The following is a 20,562-nucleotide window of genomic DNA, read 5'->3' on the forward strand; positions in this document are numbered from 1 at the left end:
TTGCTAAAGTTCATGTTGCTAACACTAACTTGGCTACAATGGCTGATAAAATAATGTTAATTATGTAGCTAGCTAACAGCTCTATTTATTAAGCAAAGTTCCTCATCCATGCCCATCCAAAGTGCATCACTTGTAAGCTGTCAGGACAATCCAGTAGGAAATAGATCAAATGATTTTGTAGCTGATGCCTGGTCACATTGCTTACTGAAGACTGACATTTTTCCCTCCAAAATCTACAGAAAAAGTCACAACAAAAGATATTTTTCTGTGGCCCTAATCCTTTTCCTTTCTGTATACTTAGTATTCTGCTCCGAGACATCCTCCTGTTGCAGTTTAGTGGTCTACCTTTATAACTACTTTTTTTGGTGGAAATGGCCACTTTTGATTGTCTGACACTGGCTAGCTGCCATGAAAAAAACTATAGAAAAAAACGTAGTCCTGATTATCTTTTCCTGCTTTTAGGGCCATTTAAAGGCATCAGTATTAGTTCTTTTAGAACCATTTAAAAAACGGTCATGCAAGCTTCAAGTCTGTGATGACATGAAGTCTCCCTAATGGACAAAGATTTAGACGGGATCCACTGGTACTGGTTGAAACTGAAAAGTGCTACTAGTGGCCTCTTGTGAGTGTGAAAAGTTCCTTGTCCTTTGGTAAATACAAAGGAGCAAGTTTACATCCAGAAAGCACACAACACAAGCAGCAATACCATGAAACATGACAAGGGAAAAAAACTTTTTGTTTCCAAATGGGTGCAAAGACTTACATTCAGTCTGGTATTTCAAAGTTAAATAGTATTCAGATCTGTATTAAGCATGTTGAAAATTGCACTCCAGTATCAGCAAGAAGGCTGACACCTTTATTTAGAGGTAAGGTAAGTGAGCGAGGCACATACGTCAAATCCAACAACTCTCAAGTCCTCTTAAAGCTACTGAAGTATGTGTTAAAACTATGGTGGCCCTGATGGTCAACAGCACATAATATTTAACAAAATGGAAAAAAAGTTTTTTGAAAACCATAAGCATTTCAAGAAACACAAAAACGTTTCACAAATGCAAAAATAATTTATAGTGAAAGCAACATTTCGCATTTTTCATGAAGCATAAAATCCTTTCATGAAATGCAGAAAAAAGTAAAAATATGTAATGAAGTCCAAACGCATTTAATGAAATACACACATTTGATCAAATGCAAAAACACTGTGAAAATGAAATATTTGTATTTTTCTAAAGTTTTGCACTTTACTTTTTTGTTTCATTAAGTATTTTTTGCATTTGAGAATTTTGTGTTTTTTAATCTAATTCTTGTGGGTTTTTTTAATTGAATGTAGTGTGTTTCATAGGGTATTTTGTATCGGATAAATTATTTTTTGGGGTTGAGTGAAATGTTCCTCTGTTTTCAGTGAAATGTTTTCACAGTTGACCTTCAGGGCCACCATATAAAAAACTAAACTTTCACATTTCTTTTTTTCCTGACAGAAAAAATATTTACAGTCTTTTAGCTGGCCTTGCTTTATCCTTTTTCTGTCTTTCTTTTTAGTTTATATTATTAAGGCTTTTGCTCTGGTTTGTAAGGCCACATCTCTTCCTCTGTTAAGGAACAGTTGGGTCAGGAGGAAATGATTTGACGTTAAAGGAAAATCCAAAGAGACAGTTTTATCAGAGCTGTTTTTTAAATAAAACAGTCTTTTTTTTTGTTTTTTTAGAAGGCTGTCAACTCTTGCGTCACGGATAAATCCACAAAAAAAATTTTGTAAGGAAAAAAAACAGCAAATACATTCAAGAAACATTTCAGTTGTATCAAATTTCTGTCTTAGAAGGTTTAAGGAGTACAAATACAAAATGTATGCTCTTTATAAGATGATTGGATACAACGTCATTCCCTGCAATTCTCAGTTGTGTGTTTGTATCTTTATTGGATGTATGTGCATGTGTATGTTTATGCTCATCTCTTGTATGTGAGTGTTTGCATTCATAGAAGATGGGGCGTGCTTGGTGTGTCACAGCCGTGTCTCCCTGTCTGTGCTGTTGTCTGAGGTTTGCTGTGATTGGTCAGAATTTGAAATCACAAACTCCTCTTTCCTGAGCGCCTCCAGCTCAGCCCCTCCGTTGGCAAGAGCTCCGTGGATGCCGTTCATTTCCTCCGTCTTCAACTGTCGACTGAGCAAAATGAAGCCTGGGATGCAGATGATGAAGGAAATGGTTCGCAGGCTCAGAGTCAGACCCAGGTACGCTATCCTACAGAAACAGCAGGCAGAAGGAGTTGAACTTCAGAGAGGAGGAATAAAAGCTTTGGTAGGCTATTCAGAAAAACAAAAGTCTAAAGCATGAATTTCCATGTTTTGGTATGTTCATCATTTGAATGATTAAAATGCAATGCAATAAGACATCTATGATCACTATATGAGATGAAACATTAATCTTCATTTGTTTATTATTCTCTAGTCTTAAATCACTTGCATGCACTTGATCCTTTTTATTTTTCTGTACTCATTATGGAAGTCACCAATGGTATTCTTGCTCATTTTAAATGGTTTCAAACTAATAAATTAGCTTTAAATGTAGAAAAAAAATGAATTATTTTATCTTTGCTGGGAAGAAAAAATATAATCCACAATTAATTAAATGGCATATTGATAATGAACAAATTACTCAAGTCACATCAACAAGACTTTTAGGGATCTTGATTGATGAAAAACTCTCTTGGAAAGATCACATCAGTTTTGCAGCAAGGTTACTAAATCTCTGGGTATTCTCTTAAATATGTGTTCTTTTTCACAGTCCTCATGTATATTAACATTGTACTAGAGTCTTTGATATCTATACTTAACTTACTGTCATATCGTATGGGCCAGTACTTTCCTCACATATCTTCATAAGCTCCCATTGCTGCAAAAACTTTTTGTGAGAATAGCAATTCTCCAAGTCCTGAGATGTTACTTCTCCACTTTTTTTGACAATTTATGACATCAGTATCCTTCAGATATGTATCGTTATCTTTAAAATGAAGTACAAGAGTACAGACTTACCAGAAATCTTTAAAACAGTCATTATTTGTAACTCTCAAGTTAATTTTTTATCGACCAGACAGAACAATAACCAGTACCTAGCAGTGTATCATAAATCTCAAGGACAATACTCAGTCAGAAACCGTGGAGTCCAGTTGTGAAACACAAATTTTTACTTACTATCAGAATTTTTTGTCTCTGTCTCTACAAGATGAGGCACAAAAATGCTTTAATGTCAGTAAAGTTTCACAGTGAATAGTCAATACAGTTCAGATTTTGTTATGCCTGCTATTATTAGTATTATTATTATTAATAATATTTCTGTTATTTTCTGGTACAGTTATTGCTGTTTTTTCTGTCTTTTTTTAAATGGTGTATTTAATTTAAATTAGAATAGTTGATATTGTACTTTGTTGTAGTGTTACATTGTTGACCACAGGTGAGGTTTTTGAGATAAGCCTAAACTGGGCTTCTACCTCACCTGCGTATGTGATTTACTTTTATTTACCTTTCTTTGTCTGACTGTGCTTTTATAAACGTGCTAAATAAATGAAACTAATATTATGCAGGTTCCTCTGTTCTTTCACTACCTCCATTCATCTCTTTCAGGACTCACCCTGTCTCACAATTTCAAAACGTAGGCAGTACAGTCATTTAAAGTGGTGGTTTGAGGTCAACGATAACAACTACATTGACCACACACTGCTCATAATACCTTGAATTCATAAAATATTAAAGGACATGAAGTGACACAAATGCACACTGTTATGCATGTTACTGTTATGTAATTTGGGGAGGAGCTCAGGTAGCCAATGAGGCTCCTTACTAACATGCTATTCCCCAGTTTTATCTACCATCCTATCTAAAATAAAGAAGCCCAAAAATAAATCTTAAAAAATGACAATAGTTTTAACTGTCAGAGGATACTACAGATACAGCCATGAGGACATCAGGTGGATAGGTTATCTGTAAGCAGAAACAGGAACTGCAGCTCCACTGCAATCCAGATTAAGTTTTATTTGTTGGCCTGTTGTTCATCAAGTGTTTATGTTTAATTATTCATTGTGTATTTCCATATGAATTTGAGTGTACCTGTATGCAGTGGTGTTGTAGATTCTACATGCTCCTATGCCTCCACACCTCTTCTGACCCCATTTCAGACATGTGGTGTCTATAATTGCTCCGAAGTAGATCGGCGCTGGGATCCCTGCTGCAGGATCAAAAACAGATTTTCACCATGTTTTGCCCTCACATACATAACAATTCTACTATTCAAAGCAGTCAAATAAATATTTTAACAAGGCTAAAACCCAGATTTTTTTCAGAATCACAAGCATTATGAAATGAATCAATAAATTATTGTCATGTGCAAGAGTTCATCTTAGCCCTGAAGCATTTAAACATGCTTGAAAAAGTTGTTCTTACCAAGGGTACGTGTGGCAAGAGCATGAAAACCCAGTGCTAAAGATTTTAGCTGTGGTTTGATGCACCTGCAAAGAGAAAAGTTACAGTATACAGTTTAAAGACTATAAATTAAAAGCTATTAAAAGTGAAAATAAATAAAAATAAGGGAACAAGTGATCCAGGCTCCTTATGTACGTAGTTAAAGTCATGGTCCTGAATTCTGATACACAGATGAACAGAATTGAAAACATTGCATTTTCATAAGCATAAAAGAGGACTTTACTATGTTTATTACGGGGTATTTTTTTGCATTTTTATCTACACTCTTTTTGAAAGACATCAACTAAGCATTAAGGATAACTATATAGACATTAAAGGGACAGTGTGGTATTCTTGACTTTGTCCTCTTCCTTAGGAAATGTATTGGCTGCAGAAGATGAAGGTCAGTTTAGCCCCTTTATGGAGGGACTGACAGGAGTGCCAGCTTTGAAGCAGCAGCTATACATCACTGCAAAAATTCATCTAAAAACAATGACCTAAAAATCAATGATGATGTACATGTCTGCCATTATCTTTCATTGCACCACTTTACTACCAGCAAGCTACTTTCATTGAGCACTACTTTGGAGCACCACACACGTCATCCCCCTTCTGCATCACACTGATCTGATCAGCTGTTCAGCTCTGCAGGCTTTGTAGAAGACAACAAAAACAACCAAGCTAAAAAAGTAAACAATATTACAGCACTTATGACTAGATACAAGAGGATGTTTTTACTGGCTGGAGTATACAAAGGTAAAACATTTGCAGATGGAGACTCATCTGGTCTAAAAGAAAGCGGGGAGAAATTGAACTAAACTATGAGCCATGGACAAAAACCGGAAGAGCTATGAGTGTGAACTGGTAAATAAAGCATAGGACCTTTCTGGATCAGAGGATAGCAGCAGTTCACTCATGCCTGCATTGTACTAAATACTGCTCATTTTCAGGGCCTTCTTTAATTTTCACAAACTAAATTGGAAAACCAGAAAGGAAAATTGTCTTATAATTTCTTTTATTCTGCTCCCATTTTGAGCTAAAATAACATACTTTATAATCTTTGCTGCACTGTGGCAGCCAGATAATCTTTAACATTTGTCCCTTGGAATTATATCAAACTGGAATAATATACAAAGTCAAAACGCAAATATCAATCTTCCCAGCAAAATTCAAACTTACACTACAGAGATTTTCTACTGATACATAACATAATCCAAACAGGTTTATACTGTATCCACAATTTCATTCTGTGTATTTTTATCAACAAGTAGGTAGCTTTTTTTGTTGCCTTGACATGATTCAACAGCTGTTGAATGTGTTGCATCAGCTGATCTTATACATGTTTGATGGAACAGTCCTATGAGTCTGAGAGGGAGAAACAAGGGGCATTACATGTTGCTCACACCTGGGATGCTGTCCTCAAGAAGCTATAGTTAAGCTGTATAAAATCAGCTGATAAGCCACATAACAGAAACATCATGCGACTCTTCTGAGGAAGACTGCAGGAAGTTAGCAGTTGAAATTCTTAATTGCCCTGCTTCTAGCTACATCTCTGACCTTCTGGTACCACATGAGCCGACACGTACACTGAGATCCTCTGTGAGAGGTCTTTTGGTCAGTCCCAATACCAAACTGAAAACAAAACGGGACAGAGCATTTGCAGTGATGGCGCCAAAACTGTGGAACAATCTGCTCAATGAGATTGAATCAGCTCAGTCAGTAATTTTGAAGACACACTTTTATTGAAGAGTCAATCATTATCATACATATTTTCATTAAATTTGGGGTTTTGTAATTCCTTCAAAAGAATTTCACGTCTTTTATAACTGTTAATTATTAATCTTATGTATTAAAATTTTACTTTTGTTTTTTCTTGACTGTCCCTTCACTAATGAATAGTGACCTGCCTGTTTTATGTTTTAAATTTTTATTTATTGCTGTCCTTGTAAAGCACTTTGTAACTTTGTTGTGAAAAGTGCTATATAAATAAGGTTATTATTTTCTCATTATTACCTCTGCCAAGGAGGTTATGTGACCAGCAGCGTTTGTTAGTTAGTTTGTTTGTTTGTTAGCAACATAACTCAAAAAGTTATGGATGGATTTTGATGAAATTTTCAGGAAATGTCAAAACTGGCATAAGGAAGAACTGATTAGACTTTGGGAGTGATCCGGATCACCGTCTGGATCCAGGATTTTTTTAAATGATTCTGTACTATTGGGAGATAGGGCTAATGGCAGTATTAATATTACATTCACTATTGACATTTATCTTATGTAACACCACTTCAAAAAAGCTGAACTATCCCTTTAACAGTTAAGAGGACAGAAACTCAACTTGCCTTTCATTGAGGCTAATGCATTCCATCAGGATCAGCTGATTTGGCTTTAGGAGATCTTGTACATGTGTGTGTCATGAGTAGGGGCAGTTAAGGCAATATTGTTGCAATAAGAAATATCTATTTTTAAATGACAGATCGTTACTCCAACACACCGTTAGGAATTTTGTATACATAAATCCTCACCAGTATTGCAGCCAACTGAGTGTGCTGTGTTAGAGGACAGTATATCCTGATTTTAATAAATGTTTTGGTTGGGGCAAGGCCACATGAATACTGCATGAATACCTAACATTAGCCTTGCAGGATACAATGTCTTTTTAAATGTGTATATCTGCTTATCAACTATGATCGTGGACCAGCTTGGGGGAAAACAACTATAGAGATCTCCCATGACCTCTAGCAGTGCATACTCCTTTTAAATCATCACCTAAGAAATACTGAAACCAAGAGGCATTGAAATGCATTTGCAGCTTCAGCCATTGAGGTTAAACCTGAGCTAATTGAGCTAATTGAGCAAAATAGAGCTGCTCCCAGTTATGAGTCATATGGGCTTTCAGACATTCACACAGAAACAACTCACAATAACACAGGAAAACCAGCCTGCAGTTAGCTGTTCCTACTTTTCTTTGCATGAGCGTTGACCCAGATACAACATATCATATATGTTCAAAGCACAAAAAGCACCATCCCTTTCATATTCTTGCACTTGACCCTTTTTGAAAAGGTACTTTTAAAAAATTAACCAATCATGTGACAGGTTGAAAAAAGGAGTGGGTGAGTCAGCTTTGGTGTCACAACCCATTTTCTGTACATTTAAAAAGACAAAAATGTTTGATTTAAAACATGTTTCTTCCTGACAGACAGACTGCTGCTGTCTGACTTTAATACTCTTCATAATCTAATAAACAGAAACAACTGACTACTAACCCACCCAGAAAAAAGAATAGTTGAAAAGAAGTTTAAAAACACGTCTCCACTCTGTCTAAACAACGTCTAGATTTAACTGAAAAGTGAAAAGTGAAAAGCTGTAATTTTCAGGTTATTGAAAAGACGTCTCCATAAAAATCTCGCTGTAATTTTTTTAATGTCATTTTTAAACGACTTTGATTGGGCTAAATTTGGACCGAATCGGATGGACAAAACATAGCTCAATTTCCTACTACTATCTTTTGACTAAATTAAGGCTGACGGACCGAATTTAGACTGAAAAAAAAAAAAAAGGCTAAATGATGCTGAGTGTTTGGTGGGAAAGGGTAGATTTATATCTGAATCTTTTGATTTTGTTTTAACATGTTTTATGTTTGAAGATGAATCAGAAAACAAATTAAATATTAAACTCCATACTGGTTCAATCTTTAATATTGATTTTATTAAATGTATCCTCAATATTTCACCATAAATACTTATTTTAAATACTTTTTAAAAAATCCCTGCCCATCAGTTAATGAGCCTTTTAAAACTTATGATGCTTATATTCTCTTGAAGGTCCGTTGAGTCCGTTTATCATCTGTTATAAACTCTGTTTCTCCTCCATTATTTATCTATGCTGTTGCTGTGAAGTTTCTCTGACATCCACTGTGCAGCAATGTCCAATCAGAGAGTGATATCCAATAAGGGGGAGTGTCTTTGAGTAAAAAGAGGTCCAGGAAGCCTGCTCTCATGCATCTCTGCTCATCGGTCTTTAAATCTCAGTCCTCAGTCTTATGGCTTCGGTCTTAAAACCAGTTAAGGGTCTTTGGGATGGTCTTTAAGATGGCGGATCAGAAACTACTTCCGATTGGAGTGAAGACCGAGGACTGAGGACTGATAAATAAGAGACATGGGATCTGCCTATAGACTCAACAAGTCTCCCTGGCCTTATTTTTCCAGCATAAGATCAGAAGCTGACCATGGATATCAGTGAATTCAATTGACTATTGACTGTGTTCTCCTAATCATCACCATCATATCGAGGCATTCTAAACCCAGGAGATCATATGCCTGGAAACAGATTATTTTTGAACCATTTAGACTAATGAATCCAAGGTTTATATGTGTAACAAAGACACACAAATGTGTTAAGGTTATCAGTAACGCAAGACAGCAATAAAAGAGCAGCTATAAATGTCCAAATAATTGTTTCTGTGTATTGTGATCCTAAAGGAAGTTAAATAAAAGCTTTCAGAATTTCCTGAAATTAGGCAGACAATTAGATCTATGGCCCTTATGGCTTTTTTCTTTGAAAGTAACTAAATAAAATAAATAAAACTGTAACTGGAGCTAAATATATCACTGCCCCAACTTCTAAAATTGGTACAGGCTAAAAACTTAATTAAGTCATGTCACAGTTCTCTTACATCACATTTCTTTTTAACCACAATCTGACCTGATAAGAAGCATGTAGCCCGGCGTGCCCCCGAGAGAGATGATGAATGAAGTGATGACGGAGAGAGCCAAGAAGTACGGGAACATCCTGTCACAGTCATCTGTGTGAGGGCACTGGCCTGTACTGGCCGTAGAGTTACCGGCAATGCCCACACAGCTACAGTTAGAGAACACCTGCACAGACGAGCACAGTGCAACCCTTGATATCAGGACATAGACACATATATAGGAAAACGGCAATATATGTGCAAGTATGAGTCATGAGTATGTATGAACATTCATGTGCAAGCAGAAATGGATGAGACAAGATCATTGTTTTTACTGAATCACAAAGCTTATGGTGGAAATAATCACAAGATTTTATTTCCACAGTTTACAAAATATATCAAGCTTTACTGAAATGCATCACAAGATACTGATTAAGGTTATTTTAACCATTCTGGGAAAAGAATGTGTATTAGATAACTAGGACTATTTTTAACCGCCATACCTAAAGTATTTTAATCTGTAGTGATAATGTTGAATTTCTCCAATTACATTTGTCATTACTTAATTAATCTGTTGAAATTTTGCTACCCTGTGTCAGTTTCTTTCCATCTCTATATCCCACTTTCTCTGCCCAACCAGTCATTGCAGTTGTCTGTATATAAATGTGTCTGATTCTGATTTTGAGTTCAGCCAGTTAAAAATAGTTTTTTCCACATGTAAAAGGCAAATACTTTGTTGAGTCTCTATAAATAAAGAGGTGGGAATTGCAAGGTAACAAGAAGATACAATAAGATGATTATGTAACAATACAGTACGATTGATAAAATAAGTTATTGAACAATTCGATTTGATAATACAATATACTATAAGATACAAGATGAGATTATATGTAACAATACAGTACAATATTACATGATATGATGCAATATGACATGTAACATGTAACATGTAACAATGTACAGCGCAATATGATACAATCCAATAAGGTATGATATGATTCAATTCGATTAGATACGATTTAATAAGATACGTACAACAAGATCAGTACACGACAATACAATATGATACAACATGATATGATATGATATGATATGCAGTAGTGACATCATGGTGTGTCCGATCAGCAGAGTAACCTATTTAGCGTACCATATCTTCCTTAATTGAATACTGCATATTTGTATTTGGCACCAATTGTGAGTTCTCAGCTGTCACTTGTCAGTTAGGACAATAATATATAGCTATAGAAATTTTTTCTCACACCCCCAGTAAGTAATAAAGTGTACCGTATAATCCTGCTGTGTATGTGTACTTTCCTAAGATCACTTTTGTTAGGATTTGGTGCTATATGTAACAAAGCCAACAGGTTAGCTTAGGCAGTTATGTCGAGCATAATGATTCACACCTGGCATGCATCTTAATCAAATCTCATGACTTGCATCCTCTTAACTTAGTGGTCAATTTAAGCTGCATGATTTACGGACTCTTCCTTTGCTCTGCAATTGCCTGCCCTGCCCTGAATCAGCACTGTGCTCTCGCTTTCAACCCACCTCCACCCCAGCATCCACCTGTTGGCTCCAACTGGGAGGTGTTAGGTGTTAGATGTTATCACTCCTCAAATTCTGCATGTAAAATAAATCTGTGAGAAGCAATGAAGTCGGAGCCTGACGCCAAACATGTAATGTTGCCATAATAAATGCTTGAACAAATTACAAATGCTAGATGACTGAAATAAATAAATAAATATAAATAAATATGTATATAAATAAATAAATATGCCACTGAAGTAGTGAGGGATGTTTCCAGCCAAGATGCTCTTCCTCATAATTATAATCTGAGAAGGGCATGTTTGCTTCGTGTGCTACACAAATAAATTGTCAGTAAATGCAGTAAGAGATTCCTCTTTTAATGGTTGGTAGTTACTGCAAATATAAAAACTGTCTACTTCATTCAGAGGTAAACTTCAGGACAATAGTATTATATTTTTCTGCACATATTATTCAGTGTAAGGCATGGCTATTCTGTTCAGACAAACATGCTAGTTTTCAGTTGCAATGTTACAACCTTGAAAACTCACTGTGTTTTTTCCTGAACCAGCAGAACCCGTGCAGCCAGCAAGACAAGGAGAGACATATGTAATGCCATCCTCTCCACAGACTGGGTCCCACTCACTCGCTGAGCACAAACACATAGAGTTGCAGGTTGTGAACACTGACTGTTCATAATGCGATGCAGTGTCAACACTGGAGGGGAGAGAGACAGAAAAATACATGTGAGAGGCAATTATTCAATGTACAGTTACACACCGTTATTATTTACAGTAACTCTTACACACATACACCTTTATGCATACTGGTGTTGTTTTACTAAACACTGGGCTGAAGCAACATGACAAGCGATATTAAGACACATTTAATGCAGCAAATAAAAAGCCATGTACATTTAAGAGGTCTTAATGTGAATGTTGCTCTCTTCTCTCATTGATAAACCTTAAAATTATCTGGATTGTTTTAACAGCATATGTCATTATTTAGTCTTTAATAGGGGCCAAAGATGAAATAGCAGATTCTATTCCTATTGATCAGTCTATATGTTTCTGCTTTTTATGTTTGCATTTGTCATATAATTCTTTCAGACATCGCCGACTATGCCCACCTGATGTCATTTCTGCCTACAAACTACTCTACATTTTCACTCCATGATAATCATGCATTACACTGGAGAAAATCAATAAATTCTAACATTAGCTGTCACCTCACAAAGCATAAACTCTTGGCTTATTACTGGCTCACTAACACATGTTTAATGTCATTCCACTTCTGTGTACATAACTGGCAGCTAGTAAGTGTCCCATGTCACTTTTCATCATCACACGTCACTTTAATTGCCATTTACTGCATACACAGTCAATTGTACAGTGTATGCCTCCAATGCTATTTTAGTTTATTTATGCTGCTTACCCTTATTTGTATTTGGTTGTTTTTTTTTACCAACTTTCGTTCTGTCTTGTGTTACAGCAGTGCCAGAATACCATTTTTTTTCTCCTAGTCGCAGTGAGATTCATGTTTGTGTGGTACCATTTTGAATGCTTTGATTGATTTGGTACTGTAGGAATATGTGTACTTTTACACCCCTACTGCATATAAATGTATATTTAGTGTTAAATTAATAACAGAATTGACTATTTTGTGAATATTTAATTGTTGTTTTGCAGATTTTGCTTTGGCAACAACTGTTGTTACCATTCATGTCATTACAGCATCTTCACACTGAACATTAAATACACACAAAGCAGTAATCAAGTAATCATTCGGGTAAATTAATGACATAAAACACTGATTAGAATATATTAAATTGAAACCAGATTTTCTTTAATGTACATGTTTATAACATGTTTATAATGTGTAGTCCCAACACACCCTGTAATTATCTATGACTCACCTGTTATATGAAAGTGTCACTCCGGCTACCTTGGCATTCTCACAGCTCATAGCAAAGAAGAACAGTGACAGAATATAACCTATCAGAGATGTGCCAAAGGCAAACTTGGCTGCTCCCATGATGTTCAGCTTCAGTCTCTTCATCAGCAGACCTCCAGAAAACATGCCCAGGGCCACTGCTGGGATGTTGATCACTCCTAAGATGATGAGAAATAAAGAAACAACACAGGATATGAAATGACCAAGAGTAGATTAGATTATAAATTATAATTAAAGGCTTGATCTGGATTAAAGCCAAAACAACCAGCAGGATAATGTCTCAAAATTTACTGTCACTATCACAAACAAGTAAACTTCTGGGAATCATCAGTTAAAAATGGGCCTTTCTTTTCTAGTCTTTTCACTTTAACATCAACTCAGTTACCCCCCAATGGCTGCCACCTTATTGTGGTGGTGGTGGTGGTGGTGGTGGGGGGGGTTGAGTGCCTCAATGATCCTAGGAGCTGTGTTGTCAGGGGCAATTGTTCCTGGTAGGGTCTCCCATGGCAAATAGGTCCTAGGTGAGAGCTCAGACAAAGTGCAGCCATAGATCCCACTTGACATATCCCACCCAGAACATCATCACCCTGGCCAGAGGGGTACCGGAGCCCCACCCTGGAGCTAGGCCTGGGGTTGGGGCCCACAGGCAAGTGCCTGTTGGGGCCCCGTTGGGCCCAGCCCGAATGGGTGACATGGGTTCATCCTCCTGTGGGTTCACCACCCACAGGAGGAATCAGTGGGGTTCAGTGTAATGTGGATTGGGCAGCGGTCAAGCGGAGACCTTGGCAGTCTGATTCCCGGTTACAGAAACTGGCTTTTGGAACATGGAACGTCACCTCTCTGGTGGGGAAGGAACCTGAGCTGGTCCAAGAGGTTGAGAGATACTGGCTAGATACAGTTGGGCTCACCTCAACGCATAGCTCGGGTTCTGGAACCAAACTACTCAAGAGGGGTTGGACTCTCTTCTTTGCTGGAGTTGCTCCAGGTGGGAGGTGGAGGGCAGGTGTGGGCTAACTTATAGCTCCCCGGCTCTCTTCCTGTGTGTTGGAGTTTTCCCCAGTGGATGAAAGGGTTGCTTCCTTGTGCCTAGGGTTGGGGAACGGGTCCTCACTGTTGTTTTTCCTTACATGCCAAACAGCAGTCCAGAGTACCCATCTTTTTTGGAGTCCTTGGGACGGGTGCTGGAAGATACCTCTACTGAGGACTCCACTGTTCTGCTGGGGGACTTCGATGCTCACGTGGGTAATGACAGCAGACTCTCTGTCCGCACTGTTTACAGTGGGGATGGGGAGCTCCTGACCTCGACTGAGAGTGTAGTTGGGCAGTGGAAGGAATACTTCAAGGATCTCTTCAATCCCACTGACATGTATTCTGTGGAGGAAGCAGAGCCGGAGTACTCAGGGGTGGGCTCACTCATCACTGGGGTTGAAGTCGCTGAGGCAATTAAACAGCTCTGCAGTGGCAGGGCCCCAGGGGGGATGAGATTCGCCCAAAGTTCCTTAAGGCTCTGGATGTTGTAGGGCTGTCCTGGTTGACACACCTCTGCAACATTGCATGGACATCGGGGAAAGTGCCTCTGGAGTGGCAGACCAGGAGGGTGTGCTACAACTACGGGGGGGATCACAGCCCTCAGCCTCCCTGGTTAAAGTCTACTCCAGGATGCTGGAGAGGAGAGTCCAGCTGTTGGTTGAACCTCGGATTCAGGAGGAACAATGCGATTTTCGTCCTGGCCGTGGAACACTGAACCAACTCTATACCCTCGCAAGGGTGATGGAGGGAGCATGGGAGTTTGCCCAACAAGTTCACATGTGCTTTGTGGATCTGGAAAAGGCTTATGACCGTGTTCCCCAAGGTATCTTGTGGGGGTTGCTCTGGGAATATGGGGTTGATGGGCCGTTGTTACGGGCTCTTCGATCTTTGTATTGTCGAAGCACGAGTCTGATTTGCATTGCCAGCAGCAGTCGAACTTATACCCAGTTAGGGCTGGACTCCACCAGGGTTGCCCTTTGTCACCGGTTCTGATCATAGTTTTTATTGAAGGCATTTCTAGGCACAGTCAAGTGGTGGACGGTGTCAGGTTTGGTAGACTTAGGATTCCGTCTCTGCTTTTTGCAGATGATGTGGTCCTGTTGGCCTCATTGAACACTGACCTCCAGCTCGGTCTGGGACAGTTTGCAGCCGAGTGTGAAGTGGTTGGGGCGAGAATTAGCACTTCTAAGTCTGAGGCCATGATTCTCAGCCGGAAAAGGGTGGACTGCCCACTCCAGGTCGGAGGAGAGTCTCTGCCCCAAGTGGAGGAGTTCAAGTATCTCGGGGTCTTGTTCACGAGTGAGGGAAAGATGGAGTGGGAGATTGACAGACAGATCGGTTCAGTGTCTGCAGTGATGCAGGCGTTATACAGGTCTGTTGTGGTGAAGAGAGAGTTGAGCCAGAAGGCAAAGCTCTCAATTTACTGGTTGATTAAGTTCCAACCCTCACCTATGGTCACGAGTTGTGGGTAGTGACTGAAAGAGCAATATCTTGAATACAAGTGGCTCAAATGAGCTTTCTCTGCAGGGTGTCTGGGCTCAGCCTTAGAAATAGGGTCAGAAGTTCAGACATTCGGGAAAGACTCAAAGTGCACCTGCTGCTCCTCCGCATTGAGGAGCCAGATGAAGTGGTTTCGGCATCTTGTAAGGATGCCTCCTGGACATCTCCCTGGGGAGGTGTTTCGGGCATGTGCATCTGGGAGGAGACCCCGGGGCAGACCCAGGACATGTAGGAGGGATAAAATCTCTTAGCTAGTCTGGGAACGCCTTGATATCCTCCCAGAGAAGCTGGTGGAAGTGGCCAGGGAGAGGAGTGTCTGGGCTTCTCTGCTGAGACTGCTGCCCCCACGACCCGGACCCGGATAAGCAGAAGAAGATGGATGGATGGATGGATCAACTCAATTAACATTAAATATGCAGCCAAAGTCATTAGTGCTGGTTCAAACTTAAAGATCCGTTTTCAAAAGTCAGTCTGGTCAGTGCAGAAATCTCCATTGATAAGAATTACTTTTACATAGATAATTTTACCTAATGCTGTGAGTGCATCTTATATGTAATTCCACACGTGGTTAATAGGGAGAATTAGAACATATGAAATGGAGGGGGGAATTCAAAGTGTATAACCATACATTTTGAATATGTAGAAAGAGATCACAGGTATATGAAAGCATAAACATGTAAAAATATTTATACTTTTAAAGTATAAGTTGTTCATATTCCCACACTAGATCTTATCAACACAAACCAAGCACACCTTGAGAGTGTACAGCAAGCCTCTTCTGATATGTGCTTTTTCCAGGTTTGGACAAACAAAGAACTGAAGTTACAGAGAGCAACTATCATGCAACCTGCCCCATACCCATCAGAAAGTTGGCCTTTGATGCAGACTGCCTGAAGTGCTGCTCGATGTACTTGGGCTTGTAGGTGACCATGCCGATGAGAGAGTTGAGCTGGATGATCGTCACACACAGGTAGATCATGTATACTGGGTGTCCCAGCAGGGTTCGCAGGGTTGGTATAAAATCTGTTGAGGGATGAAAATCTGAGTTAAAACATACCCATCTAAAAATGTTAAAAATGCAATATAAGGAAAAGAAAAGACATAAACAGTGTTAATGTGGGTAGCTGTTTTGATTTCAGTCTTAGTTTAAGCATTTATATTTAAATGTTCTCTAGTTTTAGTCTCATTTTAGTCATTTTAGTCCATATAGTTTTAGTCCAGATTAAGCTGATGAAAATTCAGAAATATTTTTGTCCCGCTTTAGTCTATAAAAAGGCCTCACATTTTAGTCTATATTTTTCATCAGGGTATTTATTTTCTTTAATTTAATCAGCCAAAGTGTAAACTAATATAAACATACAACTCTCACAGTAATGCACCATCAATATACTGTATCACAGTGGAGAAATGTGATTTTGAACAACAGTTCAGCACTAACATATTAGTCTTGTTTTAGTCTCCTTGACAAAAACTAGACCTAGTTCAATTTTCACCCAGTTTTAGTCTAGTCTTTCTTATGGGAAAAAGCTAGTCAACAAGCATTTGTAGTCATAGTTTTATTTCACGAAATTAACACTGCTTGTAAAAAATATTTTGGCTTTACATTCATGTATAATTTTATGACTTGTACTGTAACTGACTACAAAGAAATGTATAAAATTGACTTTGTTTAATTAAAAAGAAAAAATACACAGCATAGCCAAAAACCCTCACAGCTTTAAGCTGGACAGCAACAATATTGCTTATTTGGTAAAAATGTAAGGTAATCATGGTGAAATATGGTGCAGCTTGAATGCATTTTTCAACTACTGTATTACAAAACCCATTCATCTTATCTTACTGTACTACTATAGTTGAAGAGCTGTCTGTCTGTCTGTCTGCACTTCTCAATTTGCAAACCTCCCTGTTGCTCCATTTGTCATTCATACCTGTCAGAGGGCTTCTTGGGTACACTGGTACAGAACTGGAACCATGACAAAATCATAAATATGTATATATTTTCTATAAAATCCAAAAATTGCTGTTTTTCGTTTCAGTTTGCTCCCCCTCACATTCCCATCCACCAGTACGGCTGATGTATGGTGAGTGTAGCGTGTCACTGCTTGTTTGTGCTGTTGCTGTGTTGTTGTGTTTCTCTACGCCTCGATCGAGCTACAGTTAAATTTTTTACTCTTTCTACTACTAATCACCACTGTTTTATAGCTGTTGTGCATTTAGGAGTACAGATAGTTAACTACAAGCACCCTTGCGGATTAGCTGCTTTTATCTTAGCCTCCCTTTCCTTTTTTACCACAGCTTAGCCTAGCTTAGCCTCACCTTCTCTGTCTGCTTCTCCCGGACTGCTTAGTGTGCCAGATGTTCGGTTTTTCTCAGTCTTCCTTTATCGATAATGGTATATGTATTTAATGTAGTTCAATTATAGCTCTGGAGGACAGGGTAACTCTTTTGGGAACACAGCTCCACACCACTGAACCCAAACCTTTATTCCCAGCTCTAGCTAGCCGGCCCCCTGTAGCCGGTGCCCCCCCTGCAGGTCCCAATCTGCCGAGAGAGTGGATGGGTGACTGTAACATATTTAATTTACGTTACAGTTAATATAATCTATTAGTGCAAATGTGCATGTGAGATGAGGCTTTTCCACGGTAATTTAAGTCACAGTTAGTAGATTAATTTGTGAAAATGTGCATATGAGATGAGTGAAATGGATTCCTGAGACTACACAAGTCAGCGGGCGTAGTGAGGTGTAGTCCTGCTACTGTAGAGCAGGCTTGAAATCAGAATCAGCTTTGTTGGCTAAGTACGCTTACCCAACAAGGAATTTGACTCTGGTTAGCTTTCCTCTCAATGTACAGGAATTAAACATTAAATACAAAAATACATAAATTTGCAAAGTAATAAAAATAAGGTTTTGATATGTACAAGCTTTTGTTGTTATTATTTCTAGTTTCTATAGTTAAGGGCCTTTAAGTCACAAAATATCCTTATTTATGAAAATTACCATCTACAGGACCTAGTGTTAGAATTAAAAAATGATGAGTTGTAGAAAAATATAAATTATGTATGTTTAACAGAGAGCATATGTTTACTTCCACATTGGTCCTTACCTTTGGCCATCTCTATAAAACTGGTGTTTTCATTGACAGGATACTTGTGTTTCAGAAGACGGGAGTCTTTGATAAAGCTTGTCTGCTCTGGTGTGCGCTTTTCTGTCCCCCGGGACCCCGACACGGGAAGGGAGCGTGGCAGAAACCAAAATGGGATGGCAGAGAGCAGTGTTATGACCCCAGCTATCAAGTAGCCCAGCCACCAGGCCCCCACCCAGCGAGTGTCTGCTGGGGTGATGGTGATAGTTTCTGTTAAGGAAGGAGCACACATGAGATTAAATAAATGCTCAAGCCCAACTTCGGTTGATTAAAGGAGGGGCCTTGTTTTAGTGGCTTGTGGTTTCATATTTGGTACGATTTAAAGAGACAACTATATAGATTTTTACTGGTTTTTCACTTGTCTCCATTGTCTTTGTGTCCTTGTCTCTTCATCCTTTCTTGATCTTGTTATTTCCTTAAAATGGTTCAATTTTTTGTCTTGGTTCTTCTTCTCCTGCACTCTGTTTGATTGCAGCTTATTACAGGACTGTCCTCCATCTCCCCTTCTCCAAGCCTTGTTCATTAGCAAATTGATACTAATCCTGTACACCTGTTCTGAGTCTTGGAGCTGTACACGTGCTGCATGTGAAGCATCTGATAAAGCCATGCCTCAGTTTTATGAATGAAAAGACCTTTTTCAGAGCATGCATTCTGATCTGGATGGTAAATGGAAAAGTACAGGTTTGACAAATAACATTATTGGTGGCTCTCTCTTGTATTCAAGTGTCACAGGAAGGCAGGGCAGATTAACACAGAGCCAGCTTTTACAGTAAACCATAATCAGTCATTAATGGGATTGTATTTTGTATTGATTCTTTCAACCTAGGTCAAATGTTGTCTTTAGAAAAAAACATTGAAACAAACTTGAGGAACTAACCAGACCACTGCAAGGGACTCTAAGAAAAGCATCATATGCTTAGATATGTGAAGATGTTTTGAAAAAACGAATGGCTAAACACACATTTTACTATTTCATTCTTCGTGATTCCAAGATAGTAATAGATGAGGACTCTAAATGCCCCCAGAAAAACCTAAAATTTAATAGTTAGTCTGGTGTCAATAGAAATGAACCTGTGTTTAAACTTACCCATTTTAACAAATCCAATATCCACATAGATTTTGGCACAAATGGAGCCTAAAAGGTAGCCAAACACAGGTCCCACCACTGAAATGGTCTGCACACAGCCTAGGACATGAAAATACACATAAAGAGACACAAAAACACACAAAACATTTAGGCTAAGTATGCAAACATAGCACCCATCCATCGGCCTGCCCACAGAATTGTCTGGGTTCCTGACAAATCCAGTCTAGATCCTGCCCAGTTTGGATTTATTGATGGTTTCAATGCATGAGTGTTGGATTAGTAGCTTTGTGCTAGCGTCATGGCTAACAGTTACTTCATTTTTGAGCTGAAAAGTGTGTCAAACTATTTTTGGGTTCTGATGTTGAAATCATTTATTCGTACCACATTTTAACCCCTTTTTACCACTTTTCTGCCCATATTTGCCTCTATTAAATGCCACTATATCCATTTGCACAATTTTGGCTCATACTTGCCAATTAAAACTCATGTTTGGTGCTTTAAACACATTTTTGCCACCTTTAACCTGTTTCTGGTACTTTCAAAATCCATTTCAGCACCTTCTCTACCAGTTCTGCTGTTTTCAACCTATTTTTGCTACTTTAAACCCGTTTTTGCTTCTATATTGCTGTTTCCCCACTTTTTCTGCCCGATTTTGCCACTTTCTGTCCATTGTTCTGTCTTTTAATCCATATATGCGACTATTAACCCATTTTCACCACATTTACACCCATTTCTGCAATTTTTGACCACATTTTACAAATTGTCAGGCCTCTTTAAACCCATTTTGCAGCTTTAACTACTTTTTCACCATTTTCTGTTAATTTTTGCCATTTTTAACCCATTCTTGTCACTTTTAACTTATTTTTGCCACTTTGAAATCCTCTCTGTTAGTTTATATATATATATATATATATATATATATATATATATATATATATATATATATATATATATACATATATGACACTCTGATGCTAACACAAAAGAACATTTGCTGATTGGATGAAAGCATCAAAGCACGGAGGTTTGATCTGGAGTTAAAGATTCAAATGTGAAGCATCATTGTTTTAAACACTTTATAATGCATGTTGCTCTGTCTTAGTATATACTGTAAATCAGTATGTGTGACAATAGAATAGCACTGTGTAGTATTTTATTTAAATCTTTGACCACAGTGTCTCAACAGTGT

General features: G+C 38.3%; 1 protein-coding gene across 1 annotated transcript in view; it reads right to left on the reverse strand.

Moving 5' to 3' along the window:
- Positions 1-20,562, reverse strand: part of LOC121522480 (solute carrier organic anion transporter family member 1C1-like) — a 59,060-nt gene continuing 38,498 nt past the window's right edge. The window contains exons 7-15 of the mRNA XM_041806924.1: positions 19,374-19,472; positions 18,248-18,496; positions 16,002-16,166; positions 12,577-12,772; positions 11,213-11,378; positions 9,152-9,324; positions 4,430-4,494; positions 4,097-4,214; positions 1-2,234 (exon numbers count right to left, since the gene is read on the reverse strand). Of these exons, the coding sequence (XP_041662858.1) occupies positions 1,997-2,234; positions 4,097-4,214; positions 4,430-4,494; positions 9,152-9,324; positions 11,213-11,378; positions 12,577-12,772; positions 16,002-16,166; positions 18,248-18,496; positions 19,374-19,472 (1,469 nt within the window). The 3' untranslated portion in view covers positions 1-1,996. The remainder of the gene's footprint in view (positions 2,235-4,096; positions 4,215-4,429; positions 4,495-9,151; positions 9,325-11,212; positions 11,379-12,576; positions 12,773-16,001; positions 16,167-18,247; positions 18,497-19,373; positions 19,473-20,562) is intronic.

Source organism: Cheilinus undulatus, linkage group 2, assembly GCF_018320785.1.
Source record: "Cheilinus undulatus linkage group 2, ASM1832078v1, whole genome shotgun sequence".
NCBI lineage: Eukaryota > Metazoa > Chordata > Actinopteri > Labriformes > Labridae > Cheilinus > Cheilinus undulatus.